Source organism: Talpa occidentalis, unplaced genomic scaffold (genome assembly GCF_014898055.3).
Source record: "Talpa occidentalis isolate TD23 unplaced genomic scaffold, MPIMG_talOcc4v2.1 talOcc4.16, whole genome shotgun sequence".
NCBI lineage: Eukaryota > Metazoa > Chordata > Mammalia > Eulipotyphla > Talpidae > Talpa > Talpa occidentalis.
This window is the reverse complement of record NW_023601653.1, coordinates 69745017-69761614: the sequence shown is the minus strand read 5'-3', so window position 1 is coordinate 69761614 and position 16598 is coordinate 69745017. Positions and strand designations below refer to the sequence as shown.

Below are 16598 nucleotides of genomic sequence, written 5' to 3'. Positions count from 1 at the left end.
TAAGCTGCCTACATGCAGCTCAGAGGTGGTGAGGCCCAGGGTTTCAGAAATGAATACACACACACACACACACATGCCCCCATGGCCCTACCACCTTTAAGACCCCAGCCATGGGCCTCCCTGGTGGCGCAGCGGTTGAGCGCTGGGTTGCGAAGCTGCCCGCGGCCTCTGCGGCGCTGGTTCGATCCCCGGCTGCTCCCCGGCCACCGGAGGAGGGTCCCACATGGCGCGCAGACCTCTCCTGCCGCCCGCTGCTCCCCTCTGCAGTGTACTTCGGTCCTTCTGCCTGCTCTGCTCCCCGCTCTGGCTCTGGTGAATTCTCTCACCCTCCCGCTTCTGACTGTACCCAGTGCTTGTATAAACAAAACAAACAAACAAATAAATAAATAAATAAAACATGCCTCTATTAAAAAAAAAAAAAAAAAAAAAAAAAGACCCCAGCCATGACCTTCTTTAACCTGGCATATGGCTGCTTTCCTGAGTACCATTCCCATGAGGTTCTCCCACCTGCCGATGGGTCCCTAAACCATGGACTCCCATGGGGCAAAGGGGCAGGATATAAAAACAGAATAGGCCACATGGGTTGAAAATAAACATTTTATGTAAAGATATCCTTCAAGGTGGGTGGAGTCCCCATATGGGCTTCTCTGGGGCATCTGCCCCAACCCCAGGGAAACGTTGAAGAGGGGCCAGGAAAGAGACCCATAGGGGCAGCTGGAAGCCAACGGGCAGATGGGGTCTCAGAGCGGTGGAGAGTGTGGAAAGGTGGGGCTGGGGTGGTGATGGGTGGGCCCTGGGCTCAGCCAGCTTGGCCGAGAGTCAAGGTGCTGAACTCCTGGCTCCATCGCAGCACAATGTCCTCGCTCCTGGCCTGGCTCAAGATGCTGTAAGTCTCATTCTGCAGACACCTCATGCGGGACACCTGCACAGGGATGGGGACACACAGGCTGTGCCACAAACCAGCGGTCAGGCTGTGCAGGTGGGCAGGCATCAGAAGATCCATCAGTACCAGAGGCAGAGGTGGGTAGGCATGGGCACAGGATGGTAGAGGGGATGAGGAAACTGGATGTGGGTTGTTATCACTGCCAGAGACTTCCAGTAACCCAACCCTCCCCCACCCCCCTTGCAGAAATGAGGATGCTCAGCCTAGAGGAGGAGCAAGTGATTTATCCCAGATACCTGCTAAGTTGAAGCTGAGACCCCTGGCAAGCTATTCCCAGCCCAGCTGGGGGTTCTTCCTGTGCTGCTGTCCAGACCCTCCCCTTTACCTGCAGCACCCCTTCCAAAAGAGTAGAGAAGAGAGCTCTGGTTGAGGCCTCTGCCCAGGGATGCAAATAAGGAGCTTATCTCAGTGTCCCTGATGCCTGGGGGGCTCAGAATAGACCCCCCTCACACACAATGGTCACCAATGGAAGGGTGGGTGGGGGGAGGAGGGCCGAGGGGAGGGGCTCACCTTCCGTTCCCGGTTTCTCATCAGACACTGTTGACTTTTGAAGGCACAGAAGTTGGGGTACTGCACATAGTCTGTATCACAAATCTAAACCAGGAGCCAGGAATGGGGTCGTGGGGAGAGGTCAGAAGGCTCTCAGAACACCAGCACTGGGGGTGGGGGAGGGCAGGGTGTGGCCCTCAAGAACCAGACCTTCGACAGGGAGTCCCCTCTCCGAGATTCCTTTCTCCCTCTCACCCCCAGTCACAGCTCAGTCGTTGGGAAGAAGCAGCAGGTGGAGAATGGGAAGCCGCTGGCCAGCTGGTCAGCTTGCTGGGGAGGTGGCTGAGGAATGGAAAAGGGAGGCGGGGGACGGGGGCACTAAGGGTCCAAACCATGGGAAGGGGAGCCAATCGGTGATCCAATGTCAGGGAGTCTTCTGGGGATGGTTAAATGAGGGTGAGGGTAAGAGAGTCATGTGTGACCTTGGGGTCCCCTCTGGGAACCCTGCCTCCCCATTGATATATCCAAGGGAGTAGCCAGATGATCTCTCTCAGTTCTAGGGTTCTGGAGATCAGAGGGCAGGGATCCTTTCTGAAGCTTCCTCTACTATCTGTTCTGATAAGCCACAGAAAGAGGGGGCTGGCACCCAGCTACTTCTACAGGTAGTTGCAGAGGGGAGGCAACTTTGGGGTGATGCAGTGCAAAGTAGATTACACTGAGCAGGGGAAGCCCTGGAACAGTCGGTAAAGGGGCTGTCGGAGGCAGGGAAGTACTAGACGGCAGCTCAGCCATCACACCAAGACATTTTTGTAGGGATGAGGAGAGCTTTGGCCCAGAGTGGGAAGAAACCAGAGCCCCTCAGCAGGAGGCGGAGCTGGGACCGGGTCTCTGTCCCCTCCTCCCAGCCCTGCCGGTTCCTATCCCTGGACCAGACACAATTCTGCTCTGGGGGGCGGGGGGGGCTGCTAGAGGAGGCCAGAGGCCCTCGGAGGACAGGGCCTCAGAAGCCAGCTACCGCCTAGGGCTTTTAGAGCCAACAACCAGAAGGAACTGGGGGAGGGGAGGGACAGGGGCTGAGCTTTGGGGGGACGACGCTGACCTTAGTGGGGAAATCCCCATCCTGGAAGCTCAGAAACTCAGTCTGGAGCCAGCCGGCCACTCGATTATCTTCACAGCCCTTGGTGGCAAGCCGGGCACACCAGAAGTCCATGCGGAGCCCGCCGTACGTATCCAGCCCGTAAAAGCGGCCTGACGCGGTGCCTCCCACCTGCGGCCCCGGGACAGAGGAGAGGTGTGCGTCCCTGTCCCTGTCCCTCCCCTGCCTGGTCCTGCTGGAACCTGTGCCCACACCCCCTCCCACCCCCCACCCCACCCCACCCCCCCCTGCAGGCTGCCCGACTAGGTACCTGGTTGCCAATGGACAGGCTCTGGGAGGTGAGCAAGGGGCTGACGAAGACAGTTTTGTGGGACCTGTCACACTGCTGGCGCTGCAGGTTGGCCTCCGAGTGGCACTGCTCCAGCTTCAGGGAGCAGAAGCCACAGAGGTCGCAGGTAGCTGCGTGTCGCCGCCCAAGGCTGTCGCAGACCTGGGGCAGGAATGCAGAGGAGAGGCTGAGGCCGGCCAGCCCCACAGGCGGGCTTTGCATGAAAATGCTCTGAGAGCTGCCTGCTGGCCTCCCCAGGGGTCCTCTCTTTGTCCTTGCCTCAGCTCTCTATTTCTCACCCTTTGCCTGAACTTTACCTCCTCCAGGTAATCTTCCTCTCTCCACAGGTGACACCCAGATCTTTACCAAGAGCTCCAAATCCTCATTGCCAAGTGCCTGACAGATCTCTACCCTCAGGTCACCAGCAGCCACCTCTAGCTCAGACTCTGAGAAGGACTAATGATAACTCAAGCGGTCACAAAGAGCTGACACAGTGCCCGGTGCCCTGACTATCAAAAATTGTCATTTCATTGGGCCTCCCCAGTGGTGCAGAGGTTGAGTGCTGGGCTGCGAGGCTGCCCACAGCCTCTGCAGTGCGGGGTCGATCCCCAGCCCCTGGGGAGGGTCCCACATGGTGCGCAGACCTCTCCTGCCGCCCGCTGCTCCCCTCAGCAGTGTATTTCGTCGGTCTGCCTGTTCTGTTATCCTCTCTGGCTCTGGTGAATTCTCTCACCCTCCTGCCCTTCTGACTGTACCCAGTGCTTGTATAAATAAATAAATCTAAAAAAAAAAAACAAACCAAAAAACTGTCATCTCATTGAGTCTTCGTGAGAACCCCTGGGTACTGAGATCACCCCCATTTAACTGGTGAGGAGACTCGGCTCAGTGAGGCTGAGTCACTTGCTCAAAGCCACGTGTCTAGCAGGTGGCATGAGCTGGGACATGGGTAAACCACCACTCAGCCCAAGCCCTGACTCCAAAGCTCCAAGTTCTCGCAAGCCACTCCTCAGCGTGGTGCTACGGCCCCGGCCCCCTAGGAACAGAGTTGCCCACCCCCTAGCTGGACTCTCTGCCCTGACTGAGCTTCCTCAGCATAATGGGGAGGGTGGTGCTTAGCAGTATGTCCAGTCGGTGCCACTGTCCTTCCCTGCCCCCTCCCAGTCCTATCCCCCACGCCCTGCACAGCACCTCGCTGCACAAAATCTCTCCCATCACCTTGTTTACGCCCCACAACAGCACATAGGGTAGCTTTGTCAGGACCCTGAGCAAAAATGGATACCAAATCCTTTTTTCTTACCAAACTAAAGGAATGCTTCAGACTGCCATGTTCGAGACTATTCACGTCATGACCCTATCGCCTTAGCTCCTGCTGCTCTGCTCCAGATAAAATGGGTTCCTGATGGTTCCCTTAAACAAGCTCTAACATCCCGTGAGCTTGCCATGACTCCTGGACATCCTCCATTTAAACAAACCTGACACCCACCTCTCTCCTTTTATAATGCTGCCAAACCCCTGTGGGCTCTGGGCACCTTACAGGCAGGGGTGTCAGGCTCATTCTTGGTTTCTCATGCAATTTCTACTTTCTTGCCTCAGAGCCTTTGCACGGACAATTCCCTCCTCCAGCAACATTTCCCTAAGCCTCTTTTTCTTCTGGCTGATTAACCTCTTCTGTCTTCAGCTCTCAATCTCAAACATCAGCTCCTCTTACGTATTCTCTGCTCCCGCCAACCACGGACAGTTGTGCTTCCCATTAGATCCCTGTGTGCTCGGTGCTTCCTCATCACAGCATCAGCCATCCCGCTCTTCTGCCCGTTTTCCCAAGTTGTCTCTCCCACCAGACTCCAAGAGGAAGAGGATCAGGCCTCTAGGACTCAAGGCTGACATCTCAATGCCAAGTGGAGAGCTGTTGCCCAATGGATGTTTGTTGACAAACGGATGCATGAACGGCAAGCTGGCTCTCAACCAATGCTTGTTAACTAGAAGTACTTGGAAGCATAAAGGATAGCTTTCTGAGAATAAGGAATGTCCAGGTGCTGGAGACAGGGCGAAACTGGATCTCTCTACGGATTTCCTGGGATGGGCTCTGACCTGGAGATCAGAGATGCATCTAAAGTAAAGCCAGGGCCTCCCTGGCTCAAGACTAGGTCTTGAGCCTTCCTCCTTTAAGGTGATCTGGCAATGTCCCTTCAAAGAAAGGATTCTCATCTGGAAAGACTCTCTCCAGCACTATACTCTCACTTTCTCACTCTAGTCCTGCCTGTCCCTTACTCCCAAGGCCCGGCAGAGTACTAGAGGGCACCTGTGAGCATGATGGGCGTACCGACTTCCCGAAACCAAGGGTCTCATCTTCCAAGTACTGCCAGGCCTTGGCTGTGGGAGTGAGGATGCAGGTGTTCTCCACAATAGAATAACACAGAATCAACAAGGCGTCCACGTGGGGCAGATGCAGGAGGCTGCAAGAAGACAGTGCTGGCTGGTGGGGACGGGCCAAGGGGCTGGGGCGGAAGCCACAGCCACTCTCTTCTCCTCCCCTTAGCATGTGGCCATGGGCACAGGCTTTCAGCATGCTGGATGAGGCCTCTGAGGCCTCTGGACAAACTACCTCCTTTTACAAATGAGGAACCGAGGTCCAGGAAGGGGAAGTGATCTCCTCACGGTTTAATGCCAACCAGGGCCTGAGATAAGACCAGAAGCCCAGCCTGGAAGCGGCAGGTATAGGGCTCTTTGCACTATGACACAGAGAACTGGCAGCCCGGACAGGGGTTAAGCCAGTGATGGGCCCCGAACAGGTAAGGCTGGCAGTTGCCAGGTGCACCTGAAGGCCAGGTAGGGCTGAATGGGTTGAAAGCCGAAGCTGGGAATGTGGACTTCTCATTCCCAAGCAGGCAGCAGGGAGGGCGGGGCCGGAGGGAAGGGGTGGTCAGAACTTCCTGTACCTGCCAGGGCTTTGGTTTTTCCAGATAGAGTCTTCATCGTACATGTCACTCACTTCATCCGTTTCCTGGGCTGATCGAATAAGCTCCTGGATGTTCTCCATCATCAGAGGAGAAGAATCCACTTCCCGCACCCGGGGAGTGAAGGAGAAAGGTTTGGAAGACATAAATTCAGCCCGGAGCTTAGACTTGGCCTCTTTCTGCAGCCCAGACATGGATTCCTGTTTCTCCTCTGTCCCCTGTCCTTCCTCCTGCTTGCCCTCCTCCTCCTGCTCCTCCTCTTGCTCTTCTAGTTCCAGCCCCTCCTCCTGCTTGTGCTCCTGCTCCTGCTTGTGCTCCTGCCCCTGCTCCTGCTCCTGCTTGTGTTCTGATGGTTGCTCCTGGCCTCCCAGGGACAGGGAGGACTGCAGCAGCTCCTCCACGTTGTTGTTCAGCCGCTCCGGCCAGGGCTGGAAGACCTGTCGCTCTGTGGCAGGTACTGCAGGGTTTGGGAGGGACCGAGAAAGAGAATGGAAAGGGACATCAGGCTCCAGACTCCTGAGTGTCTTTGTCACCTAAACATAAAGGCAGAGCAAAGCAGCCCAGGCCACAATTTTTTACAAAGTCAAGTATAAAAGACAGAGAAAATAGGAACACAAGTAGGAACACAAAAGACTACCACCCGCCATGGAGGTGGATGGTGATGGTGATGGGCGGGGTCACCTTCCCACCAGCTTCCTCTTCCCTAACGCCCACCTCAGACACCACCTCCTGCCCCTCTCACTTAGGAAAGCCCGAGTATTCTGAATTCTCAGCCACTCATCCTTTCTAGGGTGAAGATGCTCCTTCTTTATAAAAGTCCCAGAAGAATTCCAAGTGTAGGGGCTTCCCCTGGTGGTGCAGCGGTTGAGCGCTGGGCTGCGAAGCTGCCCGCAGCCTCTGCAGCGCTGGTTCAATCCCCGGCCACTGGCGAGGGTCCCACATGGCGCGCAGACCTCTCCTGCCGCACCCACTGCTCCCCTCAGCAGTGTACTTCATCATTCTGCCTGTTCTACTCTCCGCTCTGGCTCTGGTGAATTCTCTCACCTTCCCGTGCTTCTGACTGTACCCAGTGCTTGTATAAATCAATCAATCAATCTTAAAAAAAAAAAAAAGAATTCCAAGTGTAGGAATGTCCCTGGCAGCTAGGAAAAATGGAGCTGGGGCTAAATTGTAAGTCACATCAGGAGGAAAATATCTGGAGACGAGACAGCTCGCTCTCAGATTAATAAGAGTAATACAGCAGGTCCTCAAATAATGTCATTTCATCCAATGTCGCCATTTCACTATAACACTGATGAGTAAACAAAGCAGTGCCCCCAGGGGCTGCTGTCTGTGTGGAGCCTGCATGCTCCCCCATGTTGTGTGTGGTAAACTATTTTCCTCCCACATCCCAAAGACGTGCACGCTCACATCTGGGTTGCTGGGGTCTGAGTGAGTGTGGGTGTGCATGTACGTGCCCTGAGAGACTGGGTTCAGCCTTGTGGCCCCAGCCGCAGGGACGGGCTCCAGCCCCTGGTGACCCTGAACTGGAAACAGCGGGGTGGGGAATGAATGAGCACAAATAATTGTTCCATAGCACATGTGTTTGGGGTCTTTATTGAGAAGTTTGGTGATGATTCTGTGACCATAAACATGCCGGAGGAACTTAGCTCTTGTTTTTTATCAGTTGCTCTATGGTCAATTTGGTTTCATTATAGGTCGTCTTGGCTCAAAGTTGCAGCTTCCAAGAGCCTATCCACGACCTAAGTGAGGACTTCCTGCAGCTACCCACGGGCATCCCTCCTCCCCGCTCACCATTGTTCCCCCTTCCCTACCACTGCTGCCCTAAATCCTGGGCTCTGGAATCGCGGAAATTGGTGCTGGTGGTGCCGCAGGTACCGGGAGGGTCTCACCTGTGGCGTGGGAGGAGGCAGGGGAGGTCAATGTGGTGGGCTGGGCATCAACAGAAGTGTCCAGCTCCTTGAGAGTGTTAGGTGAGAGAATTGAGACAGGCTGGGAGCACCGGACTCTCTGCAAGAGAAGGGAAGAGGCAATGCCTTTCCAAAGCGTGGACTGCTCCCCCTGCCAGCTCACCCCTCAGGCCCCCTCTGGCACGTTTTCTCTCCGAGTTCTGGGCAGGGATGAAGGGTGGAGGTCCCTGGTGCCGCGCTAGACCTGAGGAAGGGTTTCCCCTGCCAGAAAAAACTTCCTTTGTTTGGGTCACGCCCCTGACTTCCCTCTTTTGCACTGGACTTGAGTGAAGTCACTGGCTTATGGAAGGGCTTATCTATTTGCTGCTTCCTATCCCTCCCCTGGATTTTTCTGGGAGTAATGGGGTTGTTCTGACAGTCTGAATGCCCAAGGCGAGGCTGTGTTCATATATAATCTGGGTAAATGATTGACAATCTGGGTAAATGATTCCCCCCCTGCAGAGGGGGGGAACCCAAAGACGGCCCTTGCTGGTGCGTCCCCACCAGCTCGGCACAGCCACCACCTCTGCGGGCCCTGGGACTCCAGACCCAACCTTTGTCCTGGGCCTCACCTTGGCATAGTAGACGTGGTTGGAGCAACGATATTGAGTAAACTGGCAGAAGGACTCAAACCAGGAGGCATAAGGAAGGTCAGAGCAGACAGCGCCTGAGAAAGGGAAGGGTGGAGATTGGGGCTAGGGAACGGCGTCAACTCTCCCCGCACCCAGTCTCCAGGGCACGCGCGGCTGCCCCCCAGCCGGCCCTCACCGTCGGGCACCAGGCCGTGGTTTTCGTATTGGTCCAGCTGGACCAGCGTGGGGTTCCGGCAGCCGTGCGTGGCACGGAGACGGCAGGTCGTCTCTGCCTTCCAGGTTGGGGTCAGCAGCGCGAAGAAGCGTTCATACTCGGTGGGAGAGAGGGGGCTGCCCGGCGTGGAGGTCAAAATCGAATCCTGGGCTGGGGCGGATGCCGGAAGCCGGAGCAGAACTGCGGGCCGGGGGAACACAGCGATGGATGGACCCCAACTCCAAAACCCTCCCGGGGCTCAAGTCAGACCCAGCAAGTGGGGCTCCGTGTCACCTAGGAATGACGGGCACCCGACGGGCCCCCCCTGCTAATAGGGCTGAAAGGTTCCAGGGGCAGGGGCAAAGGTCCGACCCCCGGGGACTGAGATGGGGGAGCTCAGAAGTTGGGGAGCACACTCAACGCGACCAGCAGAGGAAAGCGGTTCAGAGAGCGCGAGGGAGGGGCTCTCTGCAGGTGGCGGCTTGCGCGGGGAAGCGCACTCAGGCACCCCTCACCCATCAGCAGAGGCAGCGGGACGCCAGCAGCGAGCTTTCTCATGGCCCCAGACCACCCGCCCGCGTCCTCCGGACCGAAGCTGCTTCTAACGGGCCAAGCCGGAGAGAGCCCGCAGGCAGGCGCGAGTACTAGGGTGCCGCCCCGACGTCACAAAGGGCCGGGGGGCGGGCCTCGGGGGCCCCAAGGGCGGGGCCTCGGAAACTGCCTCGCTAGGGTCTCCGGGGTCTTATTCTAGCTCCAGAAGATAATGGCAAAAGCTACCCGGACTTGAACCTACAATGGCACACGTGCCATGTGGCTCTTTATGTGTCACTTTGTCGTATTGCCAAGGTCATCCCATAAGGTGATGACCATTTTATCCCTATTTCACAGCCGACCAACTGGAGCTTAGAGAAACGCTTGCTCAAAAGCTGGTGAGGACCACACGCGCCTACAGGCGGGGTCTGGAGCAGGCAGACGTGGGGCGGACAAAACAAAGTGATGGGCTCTTTGGGTAGGAGGTAGAGAGGAAAGCTCCAGAGAAGAGATGAGCCAAGGCGGGAAACACCCGCGGGGTGCAGGCAAGGAGGAACACAGGTGTAAAAAGGGCTCAGTCTAAGGACATGGCTTCCAAGTGGAGATGAGCAGGAAAACCCACTGACATAGGGGGAAAAATACTTGCTTTTGTTTAGAATAAGGAGCCAAGCTAATATTTAGTATAGGATATGTATGAAACACGAATACACATTTATTGGAAATGAAGGGAAAGATGGAGAAAAGATGCAAGATTTGTAAGGTTTTGGAACCCCCTGGGCCGAGGCATCCCCCAGCAGCTTAGATCTCCCAGAGGTGAGAAGTTGCAGATTTAGCACTGAGGTACCACTCCTGGTTCCACACTTATCCTACGATCGGCGTGTCATCCTCCAACCTCTTATCTCACCCGGAGGATGCAAAGGATGCTTAGCATGTGTATTAAAATGGTGTCTCTACAACAAACACAGGCAGCCAACACATACTTTATTCACCTACCCCAACGCTTTTACATGTGAGTTATCTGCATTTCACCTCACCCCCACTCCCATTCGCAAGGCCAGGATGAATCCATTTGGCACAGAGGAGGGGATGCCCCTTCAACTCAGGTCAAAGCCCAGGTGATCTGGGGGAGCCCCCACCATGGAAAAAGCAAGAAGAGAATGAAAAGTTTATCACACCATAGTCCCCCACGGGGGTGGGGGCGGGGGGTTAGGAGGGCCGGGGGAGTGTCCCCACGACACTGCCCCAGTCCTTAAATACAAAGCAAGGGGAGTAAGGAGGATCATCTCTCGAAAATACAGCACCAACCTCAGCATGGAGGCAAAAGGACAGTGGGCAAGACCCCTTCCCTCTGAAGGGGTGGGCTGAATGACAGCACATACCGTTAGTGGCTGCAGCACCCCCCACCCACCAGGGTTTGGATGCAGCCTCAGCACCAGGAGTGGGGATGGGGGAGAAGGGAGGACCACACTACGCCATCCACTTCTCCCTGAACCCCCATGGCCTCAGCACAGGCTTTCCTCTCCCCACGAGCCCAGGTCAGGGGATGCGGAAGGAACTGTGTTGGAATCCAAGGCCTTTATCTATTTCTTCTTCCGTTCTTGAGAGCAGCGTGGGCAAAACCTAAAAAGGAACGTAAGAGAGATGGGAAGGGAGAGTGTGAGTGAAAGGGAAGAAGCTGTCCACCTCTCAGCTTCAGGGCCTTCCCCCTCCTACCACAGTCCTCTCACTCACCATTTCCCCCGAGGCTTGGTTGTCAGCCCCACACAGGCAAAATGGAACCACTCAATGGAACACTGGTAAAGGAAGAAGTAGCAGTCAGGGGCAGAGGAAAGGAAAGAGCACGCCCCAGAGATTCCTCAGGAGCATTTCCTTATTCTGTCCCTCTGGGGAATTCTTGGGGGTCCCAAGGCCAACCAACTTATATCACGAAGTTCCACTCGTCAATCATTTCTTCCCCTCTTGTAACTGCATCCTTCAAGTCCCCAGAAACACCGCCCCCATCCTAAGGCAAAATGGTCCTCACATCAGGGTTGTCACAGCCAATCATCTCTCCATAGGAGACCTGGTGACAAAGGCAATAAGTGGGTTCGTTGGGGTCCACAGGCATATCCAACACATCAGAGGGGTGGACACTGCCAAAGGTCACTGAGGGCATCCCGTACTCAGGACTTCTGCGTGCCGAGAGGAAGAGAAAGTGTCATGTGCAGGAAGGGAAGCTGCCACTTGACTCTCAGAGGTGACAGGAGGAGACCCTGAGTGATGTTGGGGCAGGTCACTTGTGCTTTCTCCCCTTTACCCAGCAGATACCAGAATGGTGAGGCACCGAGTTACTGAGACAGACAGCAAAGTGGCAAGGGCAACGCAGGGCGGGAGGGCAGCGGGATGGGAGAGGGCAGCGTGTCATTTGGCGGGGTGCCCCCAGTTTCACTCACGAGCGCACAAGCTTTAACTTCTTCTGGGCGGCCTTGGGGGCTTCTTCGTCTGAGTTTTTCCCTTTGGAACGCGCACGGGCAGCTTTCTTCTCCTTCTGAGTCCGACCTTCTAGGAAAAAGGGGGAAAGCCAAGAGGCAGGGACACAGAAAGATGGGTTAAGTCCTCCTCGTCCCCACTCCTTCCAACCCAGTTCTCCCCCATCATAGCTGACGTGCTGGCGGCTTCTCCCTCTGGCTCCTTGTCCCAGCCCCACCCCCCTCCTCACTCTTTTTGCCTTTGCTGGAAGAGCTGTCATAGTCACTTGACTCAATCTGTTTCTCCTTCAAATCAGCCTCAAAACGGGCCAGGTCTGTGTCTAGTCGCCGAATGTGTTTGTCCACCTGGGTGGGAAGGAAAGAGAAAGGAGAGGTATAAGGCGGGTCCCAGCAAAAGTAAACAGGTTAAGGCAGAGTCTATGGATCTCCCAGACCCAAAACAGACCCCGACACAGCCGAAGGAGGGGTCCAGGACCCCGAGGATTAGATGGGAGGTAGGTGGGGAGCCATGAACAGGGCCATACCATCTCATAGGTCTGCATGGCAAGCTGCACCTTGTCGTCACCAAATTCCTTGCACTTGCCATAGGCTTCCTGGATCTGTTTGAGAAGGGCCAATTTTTCCTCGGAGCTCAGGCTGCGGGCGCTACTCATATACTCAGTGGCCAACTTGTCAATTTCAGCCTTCAGGTCTACAACAGAGACAGAGGCCTGGTCACAATGGCCCCTGGGTGGCTAGGTGAAACACATTTCTTCCTCTTGTTCCTCGGACCTTTTCCATGACCATCATAACCTTCAAATTAAAATGTACCAAACGTTCACAGGTACTGTGCCATGTACTCAAGTAATGCAACACACTGACAATATCTGCTTTAAAGGCGCCTTCAGATGCTGACAGCATTGCTATCACAGTTGAACTTAAATTACTAAAACATAATGAAGAGTCCTTTGCATACTGCACTAAGATGAAGTATACTTGTCGATGTCCGACGTTTCTTGGCAGAGCTCGCCATTTCTTGAATCATGAATTTCGTCTTGAAAGTCACTTAGCTTCTCAAAAACATCCCCGAGTAGCTCTGAGCACTACAAGGCAGGCTGGGTTATCTGGGGCTGGCATCCAGGTCTGTACACCTGTATCTCATCATTTACAATGAGGGCCTACTTCATTTACATAATAGTTCTACTTATTGTCCACCCTATTTTGCTCATCAGTTGCAACTTGCTTATATTTCTCATCACTTTGTCTTCCATTTGTTCATCTTAGCTACTGCTCCAAACTCTGGTGATGTCCGAAGACACTCAGTCTGTAGACGTGTGCTGCCTCATATTTGGCAGGGTTCATAAAATAATGTTGATGGAAAGAGACACAAGGACGACCGTTGCAGAGTGCAGCACCAGGTGACAGGGAGGATCTGCGCATATGCTGTGTTTATGTCGCACATCATTTGAGACCCTTGAGGAAGCTGAAAAGCGTATATAGTTCGATAATCGCCAACTGCTCTTTCTGTGCATCAACTTAAGAGCTGGAACTCTATTACAAGGAAAGCATTCATCTATGTCCAGGGTTGGAGATGATCACCTTTTCATGAGTCAACTTACCCAGAAGAGTTTAAATAACAGCTTTAGGTATTCTAACACCAGCTTGCTATCTCCTCAAGCATGGCTACCTAAGGATGGAAGAACAGACCTATATATCCTTCAGCAGGTATGGGGGTAGTTCCCACAGACATCTTTGACCTTGAAGAGACCAACCTGACCACTGTAGTGTAGCCTCAGGCTCCAAGTGAACGCCTCCGAGCAGCCCAACATGCTCAACGTCTAAGGCCACAGATGGTATCTAGTGCTTCTGCAGGGCTGAAGGATAGTGCAGAGATCCTGATGTTAATTGCTGCTTTTCCTTCTTCTTTCTTTCTTTTTAAGAACGCCTCACACAGCCAAGCTCCTGTCTATCACCGTGAGTTGCAGTCTAAAGTCATATGGAATTTTGTGAGGGTAACCAAGAGTTACAGTGGAAAAGAGACAGCCTAGTCTTCCTATAAATACGTTGCATACGGAGAACAGAAATGATCTAAAAGTTGACTTTGGCTGTTTGAATTCTTCTTGAGGAAGATATAAGAAACAAAGCATCTTTGAATTCATGAGGCATGCTCACAACATTTCATTTCTTATGGAAAGGCTGAGATAGAAATTCGGATCATCATTACTCTCCTTTTAAGAGAGAATTGCAAGAGAGAGCGAGAAGCCACAGTTCTCCAGAGCAGATGAGCTGATACGGTAACACCAAAGAGAAAAAGAATCACGCGCGCTCATTACACACGTCCACTCTACTTGCTACATACCCTCCGTTCTTTGGTCCAGGTCCCTCATGAGCTGGAAGTTTCTCTGCAGTTCAAAGGGGAGGTTTTCAATGCCTAGGGAGAAGAGGGGAAACTGAGAATCACTGCAGCTCATAGGACTACTAGCTAATTTGCAAATCTGGGTCCTCCTTCAACCTGTTGGCTTTATCTGTGTCAGTATTCACCACTCATTCATCTGCCTCTCTCCATAACCAACTTCTCCATCTTTGCATGGTTTTCCCACCCTCTCCCTTCCCATTCAATCTCTATCTCCATGTTCTTTGTCCTCAACTTGCAAATACATTCCAGGTATCCTCCACTGCTCATCACACACACACTGCCAACTAGAAGCCAGAGGTGCTTTAAAACATGCAAATCTGATCAAGTCATTCTGCTTATAAGCCTCTAGTAACTTATCATGATTCCTAGTCCAATCCTGCATTTTCTAGCCCTTGCTTGCCTCATACCCAGGCCCTCTTGTGCTCTCTACTCTGATCACACTGGCCTTCTCTGAGTGTCTCAAATCTGCCAGTGTTCTTCCTGCCCCTTGCTTTTCCACAAGCTGCTCTGTCTGGAATGCACTCTTCCTCATCCCACCTCCACTATACCTCCTGGCTGATAAATTCTTGTTCATTCTTCCAAGTTCAGTTTAACCCTGACTTCCCCAGATTCCTGAATCATGTCACATGATTCTACTCTACCCTTTTGACACTTATCCACTGTCATTAAATACATAAATGTGTGATTAGTTATTTGGTATCTGCCTCACCAGCCCTCCAGGAGGGCTGGACATTTGTCTTCTCTCCTATTCCCCTTGTTTTTAGAACTATGACTTCTATACAGAGGGTCCTCCAAACTTTTTACATGCCCTCGCTCCTTTAACCTATAAACCACCAGTTTACTGAGATTAAGTCACCAATGACTTACCTAGTGAAATGATCTGTTATTAGTTCTATCCTACAAAATATGTCTGCAGCAGCTGGCACCATCTTCTCTCTTTCCAGTAACTTTCTTCCTCTTAGGATTCCAAATCTCCTCATATACTTCCTGGTAACTCCAACATTGAGGTTTTCCTAGCCTGTCCCTTAAATGTTAATGTTTTCTTGAGATTACACTTTAATCCTCTCATTTTCTTATTTTTCCTGAATGACCTCATACACTCATGGATACAAGGACCATTCCTACATTTAAGTCTAAATTGAATCAAATATATGGCTACCTGATATTCCCATCTTATTGACGATAGACTATCAACCTCACTTGCCAACTAGGAAGTCAAAAAAGTCACCTTAGATTCATCTTCTTTCAATTGCGAGGTCATTCAGTCAATCCTGTCATTTGATTCCTAAATACTGTCTCTCCCACACATTAGTCCCTTATCTCTCCTCTGAACTACTGTCACCAATCTCCCTATTTTCCCTGTTCTCATGCTCAATTTACTGTACTATTTAAAAATCTGCTGGTTCCTCACTTCTGAAAGTAAAAACTCTTCTTGGCTTAAAAAAAAAGAAGTGAAAACCTCTTGCACAATCTAGCCTCTGTCTCTTTCTCTAGTCTCAGGTCCCATTCTCCCCACCTCGAGAAGTCCCATTTATCAAACACTCTGATCTCACTTTTTCTTGATTTTGACATGGTGCTACCTTTGCTGATACTTCCCCCAAACTGCAGCTTCCTTTCTCTCTCCACACCAATAACTAAAACACAACCTCCAAGACTCTGTTCACACTTCACATCCTCTGTAAAACTTTACCTACATCCCCTGGTAAGCATCCCCTTTCTCTGGTGTAACCCACTGTTCTTTTAATGTATTTCCATTATTTCATTTGTCACACTGCTTAAAAATTATTAGCAGAATTTGCTTCCTTCTAGCCCAAAAGCACTTGAGGGCAGAGGGCAGAGGCTGTGTCTTAGTAATTTTTGTACATCCTCAGTACCTGCCCTTGTGTCTGACCCACAGCAGGAACCTCAAATTTAAAAAGTGAATGAACGAATGACTGGCAACACTGAGACAAATAAGGGGTTTTGTGAGGGGGTGAGTTACACAAATGGCACGAGCAAAACACCAGATTTCCACTTGATGGGAAATTGGATCTTTACTCCGAGAAGTGTTCCAGTTCATTTGTCAGCGATCACTCATAAGCCCCTTTCCCCAGGAGAAGCGGCTTCTGAGAACTGAGGAGGAGCCGCGAGTATGTCTTTGTCACTGCTCCAAATAGCAGTGAGTGATATACTAAAAGGACCGATTCTGAACGATCTGGGGAGAGGGTGGGAAAATCCTGAGGCTGGAGACCTTGAAGATGGGAGCAGCAAATATCTTCCCGGCTATGCCCATCAGCCCTTCAACAGACACCCCTCGGTCCCACCACTCAGCCCCTCCCTCGTCTACATCCCAAAGCGAGGCCTCGACCCTGCTGCCCCGCCCCCTCTTTCTTCTCACCCTCCAATTTTTTTTTCACAGAACCACCTTACAATTGTGACCTTCTAACCACCGGGACTTCGGGGCCACAGATCTTCTCAGCCCCGATCCCCCCGCCACCACACTATGACCCCTGACCCCCTCCTCCAGCCTGCTCTTACTGTCCAGATAATGTTCCAAATACATCCCCGCGGCCATCTTGAAGCAAAACAAAGCAACTTCCGATCCGCCCCCGGAAGTGACTGAAAGCTGCAGGGGCTGAAGTTATTATACTAGGGTTAGAGCCTTTCCGCCCTTACAAAG

At 52.7% G+C, this 16598-nt stretch overlaps 2 protein-coding genes across 9 annotated transcripts; both read right to left on the bottom strand.

Annotated features, from left to right (window-relative positions):
- Positions 1 to 564: 564 nt before the first annotated feature.
- ACRBP (acrosin binding protein) lies at positions 565 to 9183 on the bottom strand. The gene is made up of 10 exons (XM_037514480.2): positions 9061 to 9183; positions 8528 to 8746; positions 8332 to 8426; positions 7703 to 7820; positions 5793 to 6267; positions 5177 to 5309; positions 2839 to 3018; positions 2532 to 2699; positions 1454 to 1537; positions 565 to 922 (listed from the first exon to the last, which is right to left on the bottom strand). Exons 1-10 carry the CDS (start codon positions 9101 to 9103, stop codon positions 800 to 802), a joined length of 1638 nt encoding a protein of 545 aa, XP_037370377.1. The 5' UTR covers positions 9104 to 9183; the 3' UTR covers positions 565 to 799.
- An 863-nt stretch (positions 9184 to 10046) lies between these two features.
- Positions 10047 to 16548, bottom strand: ING4 (inhibitor of growth family member 4). 8 transcript variants are annotated; one of them, XM_037514477.2, is made up of 9 exons: positions 16457 to 16495; positions 14807 to 14963; positions 13883 to 13954; positions 12069 to 12235; positions 11775 to 11889; positions 11509 to 11617; positions 11100 to 11247; positions 10808 to 10869; positions 10047 to 10696 (listed from the first exon to the last, which is right to left on the bottom strand). In XM_037514477.2, exons 3-9 carry the CDS (start codon positions 13908 to 13910, stop codon positions 10657 to 10659), a joined length of 669 nt encoding a protein of 222 aa, XP_037370374.1. In that variant the 5' UTR covers positions 13911 to 13954; positions 14807 to 14963; positions 16457 to 16495; the 3' UTR covers positions 10047 to 10656. The 8 variants fall into 8 exon arrangements, with proteins under 8 accessions (XP_037370374.1, XP_054552460.1, XP_037370375.1 ...); XM_054696485.1 differs by lacking the exon at positions 16457 to 16495 and adding an exon at positions 16344 to 16412; XM_037514478.2 differs by lacking the exon at positions 16457 to 16495 and adding an exon at positions 16349 to 16412.
- Positions 16549 to 16598: the final 50 nt, after the last annotated feature.

Excerpts from the sequence above, each read along its gene's own strand:
- ACRBP (XM_037514480.2), bottom strand. The coding sequence starts at position 9,103 with ATGAGAAAGCTCGCTGCTGGCGTCCCGCTGCCTCTGCTGATGG. Across the intron at positions 2,700-2,838 it reads GCCTGTCCATTGGCAACCAG|GTGGGAGGCACCGCGTCAGG; the intron begins GTACCTAGTCGG and ends CCGGGGCCGCAG. Across the intron at positions 923-1,453 it reads TGAGAAACCGGGAACGGAAG|GTGTCCCGCATGAGGTGTCT; the intron begins GTGAGCCCCTCC and ends ATCCCTGTGCAG.
- ING4 (XM_037514474.2), bottom strand. The coding sequence starts at position 16,493 with ATGGCCGCGGGGATGTATTTGGAACATTATCTGGACA. Across the intron at positions 11,248-11,508 it reads AAGTTAAAGCTTGTGCGCTC|AAGTCCTGAGTACGGGATGC; the intron begins GTGAGTGAAACT and ends CTCGGCACGCAG. Across the intron at positions 10,697-10,807 it reads ACCAAGCCTCGGGGGAAATG|GTTTTGCCCACGCTGCTCTC; the intron begins GTGAGTGAGAGG and ends GTTCCTTTTTAG.